The sequence below is a fragment of the Solanum verrucosum genome, unplaced genomic scaffold (assembly GCF_900185275.1).
Source record: "Solanum verrucosum unplaced genomic scaffold, falcon-dt-bn FXZP01000222.1, whole genome shotgun sequence".
Taxonomy (NCBI): Eukaryota; Viridiplantae; Streptophyta; class Magnoliopsida; order Solanales; family Solanaceae; genus Solanum; species Solanum verrucosum.
In genome coordinates, this window is record NW_026020027.1 from 1,683,675 (window position 1) to 1,701,783 (window position 18,109).

Sequence of the window (18,109 nt, forward strand, 5' to 3'; positions counted from 1 at the left end):
TAAAATGCCAAATAAAATTTATATAATTTGAATTTGAAAAATAAAAAGTGACACATAAATCAAGACATATTGAACATAACAAATTTGAATATATATATATATATATATATATATATATATATATATATATATATATATATATTTATATTTATTTATTTATTTTCATCTAGTATCTGATGTTTGCATTGAACCCCGACTAGTTCGAATTCATGCCGCATAGGACCCTATTCCGGGGAAGTGCTCAAAAAGTTTGCGCCGCATAGAGTTGTTCAATTACAATCACAATAATAGATTCAAAAAAGTTTTTCCTGAAACCATTTAGGACTACATAAATTGTATGTAGGGTAATATGGAAGAAAACTTTTGTGAATATTTATTGATATCATTAGAGAAAAATGAACAAAAGTTGTGTTAAGTTGAGGTGTTTAGCCCATCTTGATCTAACTATCTTAGCTCAAGTAGACTTCCGGCAAAATTTGCCAACGACTCATTTATTGATTCAGTCCATCTTTTGACCTAACAATTGCACAATATTATTCATCAAAATCTGCATGAATCATAAATGTTGGTCAAAGTAACACAAAGATCACTTTTTTCTACATTGAATGAATAATTGCAACCCTGAGGGGTAGCTCAGCTGGTAAAGGCCTGGGACAAAGTCCTTCAGGTCGCCGGTTCGAGCCCCAGCAGGGCCACTGGAGGCATTACAAACCGGCCGCGTCTCCAGGGCCCCGTGGAACTAACCGTGGTGGACCCGCCTTGAAACAGCGGGACCCGATGGGTACAGCTAGTCGGGTTCGCAAAGCGACGCCCGGAAACCACGGTAAAAAAAAATAAAAAAATGAATAATTGCAGAAAGAGAGATAACAATTAAAGTAGAAGTGCATCAAGGTTCCTCTTCCCTTCTGGCCCTTTAGTGTACCATGAGGAGACATAGTCGCCATAAATCACTGGACGATATCTAGGCGGATGGAAAGCTGGAGAAATTTGCCTGGTCTTGGAAGGGTCATGGAATGTGGCAACTGAGAGTCTGGATCTTCCAGCATTCGTCACTGCCCGGTGTTGAGCACTTTTGTACTCGCCATTAGTTATGATCTGCAGGAAAATAGTTTTCATTCAAAACGGTACTAACACGGAAATACAACATATATTAGATAAAAAAAAAAAAACCAAACACACCCCTCACTAAACAACAACATACCCAACATAGTCCCACAAGTGGAGTCTGGGGAGGATGGGTGTAGAGAGTCTAGGGAGGATAGGTGTAAAATAACACATTTAACTTGAAAAGGAAGAAAACATTTGTAATGAACTCATATTGAATGGATAATTGGAATTACATGTACAACTATAAGAGTTCATCATTCTAATTACTCCAAAACTATTAACAAATCCTTCCAAGGGAAGAAGTAGAAATAAAAAAGAAGAATGGAAGGAGTTCCAGATTAAACTAAGAAACTAAGAAATAAGAGACAAGTTCATAGCATAATCCTAATTGAGTATTTCCCTCTTCTATATATAGGAATCTTCCCAGGGTCCCAAATGTAATTTAGCAGCTTCTCACGTAGGTCCTCTAGCTAAGTTATATTCATAAAAATTCTCCCCTCCTCAATAATAACCTTGTCCTCAAGGTTTGAGTATAGTCGTAATGAGACCACAGTGTTGTCATGTTCCTCTTTATAAGTGTTAACAACCCATAGGAATTCTTCTAACACTTCATTATCCAAAGAAACTTTCAATAACATTTTGCTTTTTAAACCAGAGGATGCATCCATGTCTAACAAGATTAACATCAAGGAGTTGCTTGAGAGATGAAGATGGCAGAACTAAAGGACCGACATTGAACACCTTATGGAGCTTTGATCTGAGAGCATTGAGAATTGTTGGATCCAACTCCACTAAAATATTATGAAATGATGGCACTGGCACCTGTAAGATCTCTGTAGTTCAAAAAGCACTCCAAGGGACAACCACTTTCTCAACCAACTTGAACCAAATCCTTCCAGCACCCACAGAACCAACTTCCAGTAGCTTACATTCATTAGGGGATAACTCTTCAAAAAATGTAACCAACACTACATATCTCTTCCCGATTTCAGAAACATCCAACAAACACTTGATCTTGTGTTGAGAGCAAGACCACATCTTTAGTCTATTGGGAGCCCCACCAACTAGCAACAGATCCAGCATTGTAGAACAAGATGTCAGTAAATTTTCTGAAATAAACTCATGAACAAGAGCATTGGCAGACTGTGGTGGTGTAAGAGTACAACAATGGTGACTCAAAGCATTTGGTACACATCCCAATTTTGTCATGTCTCTAAGAAGTGAACTACCAGAGTCTACCTCATCGACTACACATTTTGCTTGTATCACTTGAGCAAAAGTGAATGCAGAAGGAGAATTACCTTTCCCTAGCAATTCATAGAACACACATTGAGCAATTTTTGGACAATATCCAGCCAACATAATTTTCAATATGTTATGTGTGCCTACCTTTTTGTTATTTGCTGCCTGCAACTCACGGTTGACAAACGCAGCAGCTGCACAAACATGCGAAGAGAATGCTTCTTGTAGCATTTTCATAATTTTCGTCAGCTCACTGATTGCAACAATTGTTTTGTCAATATCCTCAATAGGCGGTGCCTTCTGCGTGACTTCCCTCGCAGCAGTTGTAATTCCCAAAGCATCAATAATTGTGTTTGACGTGGTGTTTGCACCTTCTAACAGTAACATTTGATCACGAGAGGCAAATGGAAATTTTCAAGCTGGTTGACTTGCTGTTCATAGAGCATTTGCTTTTGCAAATATGGTATTGTAGCTCTTTTGTTTGTTCACCAAGAAAATCTTTCGCTCTTTCAACCTCAGGAGCAATACTTTTAAATAAAATTGCCTTTTTTACAAGCACCTCAAACATCATTCCATCTTTGATCCAACAGTGATCAAACTTGCAAATTTGAACTTTGAGATTAAATTGCTCAAACCAATCAGGAGTCAAGCTAACCTTGGCATCAGAAAAGATGTGACTACTCCTTTTTAAAATGGTTGTGACGGGATATCCTAATGACATTAACCCATAAAAGAGTCGAATACAACTCGCAAAGATGATCCATAAGACTACAACTAAGCAGTCATCAACCCATTCAACAATTGAGTGACCATTAGACATCTGAAGGTGGTTAAGACCAGTAGGTGGAGCTGGTCCAAAAACACTACTGTACCATTTCTCATATTGGGGGTCATCATTCAGAACATCACAGACAAAGCTTACACCAGCTCTCTGATTTATATCATTGCTGCAAGACCATTCGGGGTTCCCTAAACGTCCAAATACTGTTCTTGCATATTGGCATGTCACAAAAATATGCAATACTTGGTCAGCAGAGAAGAGTGTAAACCCAGGCCAATTGCCACTTCGCAGAACACATGTTGTTCGATTAATTGCGACATCAGATCGATACCATAAATCAACAGGCTTCTCACCTATGGGCTATGGTATTTAGTTGCTCCAACAACCTAAGCACAATAAAACTATTTTCTCCATGAGAGGAAGCAACTGTAGTGTATGGCTGCCAGGACAAGTTGAAGTTGCAAAAATAGAAGTACTGGATGAAGTCATATGCATCAATATACTTCTCTAATTCACCAGAAGAAACAACCCCGACAGCATGGTTAGCAGTTATGCAATGATGTTCAATATGCGTAATACTTCTAATATCGTTACATATGTCACAGGACTATGACCTCATGTGCTACGTATACACCGGGATCAAATGAAAGTTGTAAACATTTAATCATATGGACCAATGTGATTCTATCCATAATCAGAATGTCACTCTCAGATTCAATGTACGATCTAGCTGAGTCGAGATTAAAAGAGTAAGCATATTCATAGCTGTCCAACATATCAACAAACACCTTGTGTGCAATGGTAAGTGAGGATACTTCACCTACATCTGAAGTATCGTCAACGCTCAGAAGTGGAAAGGCATTCGAACAATTAAAAAGAAGAACTCGGTTGAGTGAATGCACACCCGAGTTTACCTTATCAAAGCAAGCCCCAATATCCCGCCCAGTATCAAACCAATCGCAAATGTGTAAACCAAGCGAACCAATAGCTGTATGAGGGCAAAGAAATTCTGCAAAAATATCTCTCTTCCGCATTATATCGAACACCTTGCAGTCAAACTCCATGTCAAGCTTATGTCCGTGTCAGTTCCTTAACTGAGAAGGACAAACTAGAAAATTCAAGCTCGGTAGTGTCAATAGAAGCACTGAACAGAACAGAGGGAGAAATGGTCTTTTGTATTGTATATCCAACATCAAGAATGGGAAGTTGAGAATCCAAATGTGATTTCACGGTATCAGCAATCTCGGTGTCATTATCATCGCAAGTTGACTCTAGCACAGAGGTGATAGTTTTATCATCTAAAATCTCTGGAGTATCGGTGAAAATGGAGTCCAATCGCATCTCCTCCTGCAGCAATGACCGCACATGACAAATAGAAGAGAGCATACACTTGTTGTTTGCCTCTAGCTCCTTCATCGATTCTTGCAGCACCTTCAACGATTCAGAGAGGGTGTTGAATTGATCATCAAGCATGGCAGAAGGGTAAAGAGGCATGGAGTACGAATAATTAAAGCACCAATGTAATGAACTCATATTGTATTGAAATGGATAATTGGAATTACACGTACAACTATAAGAGTTCATCATTCTAATTACTCCAAAACTAGTAACAAATCCTTCCAAGGGAAGAAGTAGAAATAAAAAAGAAGAATGGAGGGAGGTTCCAGATTAAATTAAGAAACTAAGAAATAAGAGATAAGTTCATAGCATAATCCTAATTGAGTATTTCCCTCTTCTATATATAGGAATCTTCCCAGGGTCCCAAATGTAATTTGACATCTTCTCACGTAGGTCCTCCAGCTAAGTTATATTCATAACAACATTTCTAAAATGGATATATATTTTCTATAGCAAAGGAGGGTCCTCTGTGGGAGGCAAAAACTGTTGTTTCTAGGCAAAAAAAAAAAAAACCCCTCTATCAGTTCAAAAGAACTAAAACCTTTTTTTTTTTAAAAAGAAGAAGAAGAAGAAGGAATTTACCTTAGCAGTGCCTTGACGAAATTTGTTGAAGTGATCAAAGTTAATAATGTCATCAATCAAGTTCACATGGTAGAAGAAAGATGAAAATCGCAACAACAAAAGAGAAGAGGGAACGAGAGGCCTGGGAATAATAGTTTTGCAGAAGAGGAGTTTTGAACGAGTGGGCTTGGGTGTGGAGACATGGGTATTTTATATATTATTAGGTGTTTAGTTGCTTATAATTCAGCCCCCATCTCTTTTAATCAGTGTTTAAAGGTGATATTTTGTGTAAAAGAAAAAAAGGTCGGTCAATTCGTCTCTTTTTTAATTCGAGACTCACCACGTCTTATCCCCTCAATCCTCTCTAGAAACTTTAGAAGTCCTAAAACTTACACATGAAACAAACAAAATGAACCCCCCACCAAAGGAAAAAATAGGGGACCAAAAAAATGCTAACAGATGCAATAAAATAGAAAGCAGACTGAGGAACTGTAAATTTTCTAGCTTTTCTCCAAGGCCAAATTCAACAAACATGACCACTTGGGATTAAGAAACATTAGCACAGCTACTAACAGACATTTATAAAATGTCGCTTGAAAAGTGGCACAGATACCCACCCCTTTCCTCAGGATTTTGGTCCAGGACCATGAATTTCTCAATAGAAAAGTCAACTGGAATAGGGTTAATAGATACAAACAAATGGAAAGCATTTGTTCAACAAACAACATTTTCCTTTATTAGTAATCCCTTAAGCATCAGGTACCCATACCTTTCCTCCAAATTCTGGTCGAGGACCATAAATTTCTTAATTTGAACGTCAACCGGATTAGGGTTAACCCCCTAACCAGCTTGTCACATGGTTGGGGTGCAGCAGGGTGGAAGTAACCGAAACAGAAACCACAAAGTCACAAACAACCCTAGCACACACATTAACAAATTCACTTATACACGATTATTGAAAATAATTTCAGCTTCATATGTACAGCTTTTTCTTCATTGATCAACAACTAAATTGAGTTTTTCAGTATGATCGTAGTATTTTGAATTTTTAAAGCAAAACATGGCATGCAGGAAGCATGAATTAATCAGTAACCATAGCGAGAAACAGTACCTCAGTTTGGTCTGCTAAGATCACACAGATAGCATTTGACATTGGATTTACAGAAACCCATTCTCCATTATTGAAAACCTCAAGACCCCCCACGTCATCTTGGATGAGAAGTGTAATAGCACCAAAGTCAGAATGTGATTGCAGTCCAAGAGTAAGCTCTGGTTGAGGGCAGGGTGGATAGTAACTAATAGTGATATTTTGGTAAAACTCCCCAACAACATTTTCTATGCACTGACATGTCAAGTCTAGACTCTCAGAGACTAAACCAAGAAGTTCCTGTGCGAGAGCTTTCATGTGATCGCTGTATTCTGCCACAACTTTTCTGCAACAAATTGACATAGTCAGTCAAATTTAAGTGATAATCAGGAAAAAGATGAATTAGGAAACCCATGAACAGATGGACATTCAATGCAGAAGTTTACTAGTACATATCTGACATGTGTAAATATCCGCATTAGATATGTGTAGTTTTTCTTTTACTAATTTTTAGTGTATTTTGGAGAATCCACAAAACCTACTCATACCAAAGTCACATCCTTTCAGCAAGGGTATATCAAGCCAAGTGAAAGATCCATGTAAGGATGACAAGGCTTGGGATTCGACTGTTTTGCCTCTTTTTATTTCTTGTACTTTGGCCTTTTCAATTTTGTTTTCGTCTCTCAGTTTAGACTTCTCAGTTGATGTGGCTGTAACTCTGGCTCAAGAACTAACTGCAGCCAGTGGCGGAGCCACCTTACAATGAGGGGGTTCATCCGAACCCCCTTTGGTGGAAAATTATATAATTTATACATGGTTAAAATAATTTTTTAGTTATATAAAGTAGATGTTGAACCCCCTTCGGCTACTTTGTGTGTCTATTTTTTTAGATTTTGAACCCCCTTATTGAAAATCCTGGTTCTGCCATTGACTGCAACAAGTACTTTTTTAGGGGCCATTTATTGCAGATTTGAGCTTAATATTGCTCTACTCTGTACACAAACTTCTTTTATGAAGGAAGAAGAGAAGAATCTTCACTCGTATTTAGTTTGGTGAGGGAAATGTAGGGACATGAGTACACTAAAGCAGCCTGATGATGGTGATTTGGGACAAAGTGTGCGGCAGCATTAGGGTCAAGACAATGCAGATCAGGGCTCATAGGGGTTGGAAATTGTTGGAATTAAGAGGTTTTTACTTTGTTAATAGCTTAGGCGAGCTTTATGCATGAAACAAGCTTAGAAAGGAAATAATTGATACTCATATCCTGAGCAACTTCCAATCACTATTTCTTCGATTAGTTTCTCGTAAAAGATTTTATTAACACTTATACAGACAGTCAGAGACATTTTAGCACTGCAGGAATTCCGAGAAATTATCAGTTACCTTTCAATTCGCGGCAATGGAGTTATTATATAATGTTATGTTTACAAAAAAAAAGGAAGTGAACATTCCAGAAAAGCAGTCCTAAAAACATAAAATGACCACTACAGACTCTTAACAGAGACGCTAAGGAGGTGGTAAAAGGACTCAAGTTTCTCCCTACTGATCAAATAAGCAAACTTGAAACCTCCAAAATTGGCAAAATCTTTGCACTTGCATTACTTTAGTATTCAGCATACAAGCACCTCAAATATAGATGTTTCATTTTACTTGTTCATTTTAGCAAAGCAAGAGAATTTATACGTTTGGTGTGCTGTGTCAGTTCAACAGAGGCCAATTAATATGAAACGGAGGGAGAATTTGTATTAGTTAGGAGAAGAAGTCAGCAAAACCTGTAATCGGCCGGAGACTCGGGCCAATGAGAAGGATTGCGACGTGATGAAGGCAAAGTGTGGTGATCGAAATAATCTCTCCAATCCAAAACCGTGTCATTTGATGCTACAAGCATGCGACTGCCATATCCTTCAGAAGCAGGAGAAGCAGAATCGCAAGAATACTTAAGCTTCTCTTCCATTGTGCGACCTTCAAAAAAAGTGCGACCAACACGCCTCATATCATCCAACAAACTAATCGGAACCTTATGGTTTATCACTTGAAATGCTCCCCATTCTTTGCACGCTTTCTTCAGTTCATCGAGAAGGTTCGTTCGTGAACTGAGATCGATTACTGGTACAGCTGCTTTGACGTTAGTTTTTTCTATTTGTGGTCTGGTTTCCGGTGGTTGTACGTACTGTGATGGTACTGCGATCTCACCTTTTTCAGCCAATAATTGTACTCTCAGAGTCTCCATGAGTTTTTAGTTACAATTTACAAAGGTAGGAATGATCGGAATATTGAAATTCAGTGGTTGAGGACCGGTGATTGAGGTGAGACGGTCACCGGGAACGGCCGCGAGCGACGGAGGATTGAGATTGAATCTGGAATTAATCACGTAAAATTTTGTACACTTTCCCGAGAAAATCACTTGTATGAAAAGGTCCATTATTTTCTTTTGGTTACAATTTAGCCCACAAACTTTTAAGTCAAGGGCAAACGAACTCCATTGAATTATTTCTTATTGCAAAAATAATAATGTTGATACAAAGGTATACAAGATGACACTTGCAAGTGTAGTGTATTACGTTTAGCAAGAAAATGATGTTCAAATATTTACATAAATATTAAATAATCACACATTTATATCTAAATTATTATTTTTTTGGAAATATATGATATTACTTCCGTCTTCAAGCGAAATTGTGAGTTTATTATAATAGATTTGTCAATGAGAACTGAAATCATTTTTTTGTGAATGTGTTTGTCACTTGATTCACAGAGTTAATGTAGCTAACCTAAAAATTTCTTGGACCAATTTTTTCTTTGACAAAGTAAAAATCAAGCTCAATATACTTAGTGCGAGCATGGAAGACAACATTAATTATAAGATTTACAATTGATAAATTATCATATCAAAAATTTGTAGTAGTAGACAAAACATGTAACTCTTGAAGAATGTTTTACAATCACATTATTTCAGCTGTTGTAGCAGCTAAATTCATATATTCAGAATTAGTATTTGAGTGAACAACAAATCTCTGTTTTTTGAAGCTCAAGTTGGAACCTAAATAACTCCAATATTCATGTATAGTCCTGCAATTACTGAAACTCCAATTTGATGCACATCAAACAAACCATCCAATAAGAATAATAACAGATTTTCGAATAAACAGAATAAATCTTATTTAGACGAAACAAAACCAACTTTTAACCTCTCAAAGCAACCATTTGGTGAATAAAATGTTCCACTTATTTGCCAAAAAAATAAACTTACTATGAATTGGATCATATAATATAATAATAATTTCTAATATTTGTTTTAAAAATATAGCAAAGTTGGCTATCCCTTTGTATGGTTTTTTCTTATCCCAATAATCCATTTCTTCTCTCCCCATTGGTCATACCCTTTGTAAATCCAATTTAGGCAACTACTCTCTCTTCCCCATTTTTCTCTCAATTTTTTTCTTTACAATTCAATTCATCTGCAATGCTTCCTGCAATTCTCTCCTCTCCTTCATCCTCTTCCACTTCCACTTTCCCCCTCAGATATTCCTCTCCTTCATCCTTAACCAATCTTTCATCACTTCCACTTACCATTGGATGCAGAAGAACAAGTAAAAAATCAACACACAACAACTGCTCCATCAGAGTTCAAGTGTCATCGAGGATGATTGAGAAGGAAACCCCAGAAACTGAACGGCCACATACATTTCTAAGAGAATCTGATGAAGGGTCATCGGGGGATGAGTCATCAAAGCCGAATTCGGTTAGAGCACGTTTTGAGAAGATGATTAGGGAGGTTCAAGACAGTGTTTGTGCTGCTTTGGAAGATGTGGATGGAGGGGGGAAATTCAAGGAAGATGTTTGGTCCAGACCTGGTGGGGGTGGTGGGATTAGTAGGGTTTTGCAAGATGGGGATGTTTTTGAGAAGGCTGGTGTCAATGTTTCTGTTGTTTATGGTGTTATGCCTCCTGAAGCTTATCGAGCTGCTAGACCAGTTGATAATGGAGATACTAAACCTGGGCCTATCCCCTTTTTTGCTGCTGGCGTTAGCTCGGTAAATTTCTCACATGACTTAATTTTTTTTTGTATGTGCTACCACTATATCACGGCTGGGAAATTCTCCATCTGTTTTTGTATGTGCTACCACTACCCTCATTGTTCCAGCTTACAAGAGCCTGATCTGCCCTTTCAGGCATAGTCCACCTTATGCCTCTGAAATTAGTAAACAGGATCCATAGCTGGTGCCTGGTTAACCACTTTACAATGTTAAAACAGATGGTTAATTCTCTCTGCCTGTTGCTCATAAAAATAACATCTTGGACACATTTGTATGCCCCTCTTCATGAGGTTCTCTTGAGTTAGATCAGCCTCTTTCACTACTAGCCAAGTCAAGATGGCCACTTTGTAGGGGATTTTCAATTTCCATATAAGCTTCCAGGGTAAGAAACTGATTTGAGACCCCATCTGATTCAAATTCTTATAAGCAGAGCTGACTGTGAAAAAGTCTTTGTTATGGCATTTCTATCTGAGAGTATCTTTGGTCCTGAATACTGATTTATGGTGCCATAAAATTCAGCTACTCTTTCCACATTTCTTACTTTGGTTACACTCTGTTTGGATTGTTGTGGCATATTGTTTCATAATGTATCATATTGTATTGTTTTGTGTCATACTGTATTATTTTAATGAATACAATGTTGCAATCACACCAAATCTGTCGTTACACAAAGTGGGATTTTCCATTGTTACCCAAAGATGGATTTAACGATCTAACAATCAAAACAAAATTGTATATCAACTAACAATACAATACAACAAGTAACAACCATCAAACAAGCTGTTATAAGTGTCATTCAGATTTGGTGATTCAAAGGGATTCATGTTGGTTTTGTGATGCTTTTCTGTAGGATATGATATTCTTCATGTATATTGCATTTAGTAGTTTTGTTTTTGTTTTCCTTCTGTCTCCACTCACTAATATAAACTCTATTCATATGAAGTACCAGTTGGTTTATGATGAATCTTATAGTAATGGATGCCCGAATAGAATGAAATATATAAACAGATTAAAATGACTAACCAAACTAGGTCTGAATTGAGGCTTAATTTATCTATTTCACTTGCTTATTAAGAACCAAAAGTTATCCAAAGGGATTCACGTTGATTTTTGAATGTCTTTCGGAAGATTATGGCATTCGACAAGTATATTGCACTAGTAGTTTTGAGTTCGTTTTCTTTTTGTTTCCACTTGCTTACTTGATCTCCACCTGTGAACTTAGAAGGTTGCTGTTGGCCAACGATGTAAAATTCCCTTTTTTTTTGTTTATCAACATTTTATTTTTGGGATTAGTGTCTATCAATTTAAGAGCCAAGTAAATTTTCCCTTAAGAGTTACTGTTATGATTTATCACTCTCTCGCTAATATTCACCCAAAAGCTTAAGATTTTCAGTAATAATGATTGCCGGATGAGAGTGGAACATATAGGGGATTCATATGAGATTGAGGGTAGTTAATTGATTCCACTTGCTTAGTTAAGAATCAGCATGGACTAGACTACTAGAGTAATTACCTTCTTTTAGTATTGTTCTCTGGGCAAATCTTGGTCCATTTTACTTGAATATGTCACTGAACCACAAGCCAAACATTATCATCATTGATAAAGGTTTTATTTCTTTTACCAGGTTATACATCCAAAAAACCCCTTTGCACCAACTGTACATTTCAATTATCGCTACTTTGAGACTGATGCTCCTAAAGGTATTCCCCTTCATAATTTTGGTTATTATTCAGTGATGCTGATCTGCTTTCAATTTAAATGGAGTAGAAACTATGAGTTTATGAGAAAAGAAGAGATTGTGCAGGACTAGCGAGTGTTATTGATATCTATTGTGCTTTTCTAATTTTCTTTGAGATTTTGGAATAAAATAATAATAATAATAAAAAGGGATTGCAGTCATAGACATAGACTAGAGAATCCACTTATCCTGCTTTTCACAGAAATTAGTAGTGTTGACGAATGCAAAGCACATCTACAACTTTTGCAGTTTTCCCTCAGTCAGAGTAATTCTTGTTGGAGTAGATTTCAAAATTAATTCAGCTCCAAGGTGTATCATATTTGCTTTGCTTTGCTTCCTATATCCTGCTGGGCCATAATGAACTTGTAGTTCATTTTCTGGGAATGTTATTTCTCTAAAATGGAGTAACATGCCATCATAATTCTTTCCTATTTATTGGGTAACAATAACACAAGAACATTATTCTCAAAATGAAAGCACTTTTTGCACAATTTAATCTTTCTAGTGCAATCAGTAACTCCATCTGTCATTAGAATATCCTCAAATGACAGAAAAAAGTAAGAAAAGAAGCGGCACCTGAAAGAAGGAGGTTCATTCAGAACGTAAAACCATAGCAATGTAGCAACAACGTGGGGATGGGATGGATGGCGGTGGTGTTGGTGCATGGGGATTGGGTGCAGGGAATGGGAAGGATACACTAATGTTTGGGGATGGGGAAGATAGTAGATTGCAGCCAGGGATGGATATGAAAATAGATCTCTTGACGAATGCAGGGGCTTCAAGGGGGGAGGCGGGCATAGGGTTGAGTGTACGGAGGGTAGAATGATAGATTTCTGGTTGGGATAGTAATGAGAATAGATTGCGTCATTGCTATCTAGGGAGGGATAAGAGAATAGAACAGTGGTGGATGGTGCACATTTGGAATTGTGGATGAGGGTGGAGATAGGTATTGCTTATTTTGAGATGGACAAAAAGAGTTGTACCAAATGAATGCAGTGGCAGAAGTCTGGGATTCGGGGAAAGGATGAAAAGAAAAGAGTGAATGGGTTTGCCCAGCTTCTATTTATACATGAGTGGTGCTGAATTGTGTGACTATCTCAAACTAAAAGCTTAAATTGATAAAGACATGTCACATTTATTCACTTGTTGGGTCTGTTGGTCTACAACAAGTTACCTCACATTCAACCCTGATTCTTTTTGTTTTTGTTGGGCCAAACACTTGAAAGCTGTTTTTTAATAGTGAGTGGTGGTTAGGCTCGAAGGACCTCTGCTTATCTTGAATTATGTGACCATGTCATCTAAAAGATTAAGTTGTTGGAGAGTCAACACGGTTATTTACTTATATTATATTTTCATGAGGTGTAATTTTTGGCTAATTCGCTAGTTTGATGACCCTCATATTATTATTCTGTTCATTGGTTAATATTATTGGTCATTGGATCTAATACAATCTATTGTTTACGATGCATCCAAACTCAGTGCAAATTTCAATGCTGCTTAACCCGAGCATTACTTATTAGCTTGGCTCAATTCGATTTCGAGCTTGATTGAGCCACCATTTTGGAGGCTGTGTGTAACAGTCAAGTTCACCAGTGCTATTACCCACATTGGATCAAAGTATATATAGCTTAAGAACACAACACTAGACCTTAAGGCTTGCTTCCTTAACATCCAACAACTTTATTTTACATTTTCCGACATAGGATTTGCCTTAGGGACTCAGCCTCATCGCTGAGATTGCTCCTCCAACATACAAGGATACACGAGGGGTGGCTCTGACACTAATCTTTACAGTCTAGTACACAATTGCCTGCACGGCTTCAGAATGCATTACTGTGATCTAATGCTTGCTTCCTTATATACTTCACATCTCTCCATGTTTTTTGTTGATGTAAGATTTGCCTAAGGTGTTCATAGCTTGACCCAATCAATAGCAGCTTCAAGCTTGTTTTTATACTAGATAAGCAATGATGTGAAGGGGGCCTCCAGGCATGATGCATGCAGCATCATCGAAAGGGAGATATGAAGGATTATTGTGCACACTGGGTGATACACGCGAGGGTGGCTGCACCTATGGAGAGGCTATGGTAGTAGGCAGTTATGGTCCAGAGCATTGCATCAGTAAGCAGCACACCATGGAGACAGAAAACAGAGCTATGTGGTGGGGGAAGCTTTGGCATGAGACCACCAGTAGACGATTGAGAAAAGCTGAAAGTGGGAATATTATCGCAGAAGTGCTAATTCTTAAAAGAGTTGTTCAAAAAATTTGTTACCTTTTTAAGATGGAAAATATGCCAAATCACTAACTAAGAAATTTCGTTTAGAATTTAGTGTTCTTGCCCCAATTGTCTTGTGTGCTTCTTGCATTTTATGAATCTGTTCACTGGTTATGTTTATTAATGCATAATATGGGTCTGCATCAAAAATGAGAGTAGTAGTATTTAGGTCGTTAGCTAGTATTGCCAAAGTATACCTTTGGTAAGTCCATGTCTGTGATTTCTGCATCTTGATTAATTTAAGTTGAACTATATTAATTATCAGTTACTTGTGATTAATTTGAATGCAGATACTCCAGGAGCACCTAGGCAATGGTGGTTTGGAGGTGGCACTGATCTGACACCTGCTTACATTTTCGAGGATGATGTGAAGCACTTCCATTCGGTATAAGCATGCAAAAAAATTACACCTTTGTAGATCTTTGTTTCATTAGTTCAAAATTTCTAATGTCTAATTTAGAAAATTTACCATGGAGAAAAGCATTGAGAGATTTTTTTACAAGCTGCTTTATTCACTCAAAAGTGACAGAAAAGTCCCAGGTCTTTCCTGGTTGGCAACAAATCTAAAGTCCGAAAGTGCTTCCTTCATTGGGGTATGTCCAGCCCTACAATCTGACCTGAGCTTATTTCTTCTGCCATCTCTGACTAAGAATCCGTATCTTTTGCGGAGTCTTCCCTGCCTGTTCTGGTGTTTCCACACACTTACTCCCTGCAAAGTAGTCAGTGCTCTTTGAGCACCCCTATCCAACATCATCACTATGCTTGGCTAGAATGAAAGATCTTCATATTCTATCACAGACTTTTCTCTTGGATGTTTAAAATTGATTGCAACTCTCTGTCTGCGTTGCAGGTGCAAAAAGGTGCTTGTGACAAATTTGATGCTAGTTTCTACCCTCGTTTCAAGAAGTGGTGTGATGATTATTTCTATATAAAGGTATTCGAGTTTCATTTACTAGCAGATAGAAGTACTAGCAGATAGAAGTTCTTTTCCATATGAAGTTTCTATTCCCATAATCTGCCAGAAACTGGAATAATAGGGTAATTGTGCTCTAGACTGTTAAAGAATCTGGTGTGGAGATCTACCCACCAAACATGAAAATGCTGTACTTGAACCATCATTTGTGAATTTTAAACAGTTTAACAATTCCAACCGCATCAGAGTCATTGTTTTGTGTCTAACATGTAACAGTATTAAGTTGTGGCATTTGGATTGGAAAAATTATAGAAATAATCTTTAAAGCTGAAATCAATCATGTTTCATTTGATAACTGAACTTTGTTTTGAAACAGAACCCAAAAGGTTCCTTGAAGAACCAAAACAGAAAACAACTACTTTTTCCAAAAAAGAAAAGAAAATCCAACACAATGTCTAATTTTTTTTTCAAAAACTATTTGCTTTAGAATAAACCAAATATTGAGCAGACACTAAGGACAATAGTGTCAAGTTACACAAAATCCTCCAAGCATCTCCCCTCATTAAGGTGTACCTTAGTGCTCTTTGTTTTTTGTGTTTGCCTCTGATCAGTTTTTATTTCTCCATATTTAATTCCTGAAATTGTAAGTCAAGTTTTGGTTTCCCGTGAGGCGTGCTGTAAGGATCAAATATCTAAATTAATTGCAGTCTTGCTTAAGTACCTAGTACGATTCTCACATGTGAATTGCCTGCCCCCCTTTGCTGAAAGCTGCTATCTTCCTAAAGATAAACCAGGCATTCAGAGGGTTTCAGGAAAACCTTTACAAACCTTAGAGATTTCTAAGCAAATTGATCCTTTTATCAGTGTTATCAAAGGGAAAAGCGCAAAAAAGCTCTAAGGTCCGTTGGGGCTTTAAGCGCAAAGTGCAAATAAAGCGTGGGCTTTAATTAAAAAAGCACAAAGGGACAAAATATACAAGTTTGTATGTTTAGTCTAAGACTAATAATTATAAACATGTATGTCAAATATATGACCATAGAAATTGAGAAACATTATGATAAAGTGAAATATCAATTGTTTAGTGTCACTTCTTCCGAAGAGACTCATTGGCAAGGAAAATTTTGCATTAGAACTTTGATGATGATACTGAAGCGCACATAAAGCGAGCTGAAGCGCTCAACACGTTTTGAGTCTCGCTTCAGGGCTTAAGCGTGCCTTTGACAACACTGCCTTTAATGAAACTGTCTAGGTAAAAGCAGACCTACTTTGTGTTATCATCTTTTTCCTAGGTTAACTTGTTTGAGTTTGATCCATGACTGCGTTGAATTTTTCTGTTTTCTAGGAGCTTTTGATCCTTTTCTTAGATGTAGTTATGCATTCTTTTATATCTATTGTAACATGAGCGGAAGCATTCAGTCTTGCCTTTTTCACATTCCATATCTGGCATTTCTGGTGAGGACTACAGTTCTTGTGAAGAATCGTAATGCTGCATTCTGGTTATTAAGTGGTGATAAAGTACCAGAAGCTTTTAAATGGGGTTACTCTTCCATGGTTGCCTATTACTTTTTTTTTTGTCCAATTAAAGTAATGTCACTATCAGGTTTTGACTGAGCTCACTGTTTTGCAGCACCGTGATGAGAGGCGGGGTCTTGGAGGAATTTTTTTTGACGATTTAAACGACTATGATCAGGAAATGCTTCTCTCCTTTTCTACAGGTAAATGGTGTGAAAAGACCACATGTAAATTTAGAATCACTCCTATCTTAGTCTGGAAAGCTTGTTTGTAGCAGGGATTATATGATGTTCACGCATCTGTCATCTTTTAGATGCATATCCTAGATGGAAAATACATTTTGCTCCGAAGATATTAAGAGCTGCTGAAATGATCTGCTGTCCACACTTTCAGTTCTCCATTAGTTGACTGGTCTTTTTCCAAGTAGAAAATTTTACTTTGAACCTTAAATAGCTGGAGACTAGCTTAACTCCATTCCTTTTTCTGAATAATTAGAAACATCAAACTGTTTGCTTAATCTGATGATGGAAGTTAATTAACGCACAGTAAACTTTCAATTGTTGGAATGGATAAAAATACCCTCTCCTAATGTATGAGTTGTTGAGTGCAGAGTGTGCCAACTCCGTCATTCCAGCATATATACCTATCATAGAGAAGAGGAAGGATACCCCATTCACCGATGAACACAAGGCATGGCAACAATTACGGAGGGGGCGCTATGTGGAATTCAACTTGGTGGATTACTCTATTCCCTAAGCTTTTATTTCCCAAAAATAAAATGAAATAAGAAACAACTGTTTTGACTTGGTTCTTTTTTGCTTTGTAATTGAAGGTTTATGACCGTGGAACTACATTTGGTCTCAAGACAGGAGGTAGGATTGAGAGTATTCTTGTTTCTCTTCCATTAAGTGCACGTTGGGAGTACGACCATGTAAGTTTTTTCTCTGCTTTGGTAGTCCATTCTGCTGATATTCTTCTTAAGAAAAAAACCACGAATTCAACTAAATTACTGTTTGTTCTATGCAGCAACCAGTAGAGGGGTCTGAAGAATGGAAACTCTTGGATGCTTGTATCAACCCTAAGGAATGGATCTGTTAGTTTCTATATTTGTTGTCTTCCCATTTCTTTGATTAGATTTCCTGTTTTTAGCCTCTTCCTTGCTGAGGGAATTGAGGAAGGATGGAAATGGTTGATGTAGGAATATGTTAGAATCCATAATGTTAACTAAAAACTGAGGCTTTTAACCTAATAATAAGGATGTGATGAGAGGAAAGTTTGTTATCTAGACGTGTCAAACTTCATTCCTAGTAGCCTCTACCGGTGATATATGAAGTTAAGCATAAACTACAGATATCTCAATCCTTGAAAGCTCTGATTCAAAGTGGACAAATAGAAGTGAATGGAGGGAGTGCATAATTCGTTATATCTCTTCATATTTCATTACTTAAATCATAGTA

The 18,109-nt window shown here is 37.3% G+C and overlaps 2 protein-coding genes across 2 annotated transcripts; one reads left to right on the forward strand and one right to left on the reverse strand.

Moving 5' to 3' along the window:
* Positions 1-840: 840 nt before the first annotated feature.
* On the reverse strand, positions 841-8,507 carry LOC125821296 (jasmonate-induced oxygenase 4). Its single transcript, XM_049500712.1, has 3 exons — positions 7,949-8,507; positions 6,201-6,522; positions 841-1,095 (listed from the first exon to the last, which is right to left on the reverse strand). The coding sequence occupies exons 1-3, from the start codon at positions 8,404-8,406 to the stop codon at positions 871-873; spliced, it is 1,005 nt and encodes a 334-aa protein (XP_049356669.1). The 5' UTR covers positions 8,407-8,507; the 3' UTR covers positions 841-870.
* A 1,053-nt stretch (positions 8,508-9,560) lies between these two features.
* On the forward strand, positions 9,561-17,948 carry LOC125821280 (oxygen-dependent coproporphyrinogen-III oxidase, chloroplastic-like). Its single transcript, XM_049500697.1, has 8 exons — positions 9,561-10,209; positions 11,838-11,913; positions 14,518-14,612; positions 15,078-15,161; positions 16,768-16,855; positions 17,263-17,387; positions 17,485-17,583; positions 17,679-17,948. The coding sequence occupies exons 1-8, from the start codon at positions 9,640-9,642 to the stop codon at positions 17,748-17,750; spliced, it is 1,209 nt and encodes a 402-aa protein (XP_049356654.1). The 5' UTR covers positions 9,561-9,639; the 3' UTR covers positions 17,751-17,948.
* Positions 17,949-18,109: the final 161 nt, after the last annotated feature.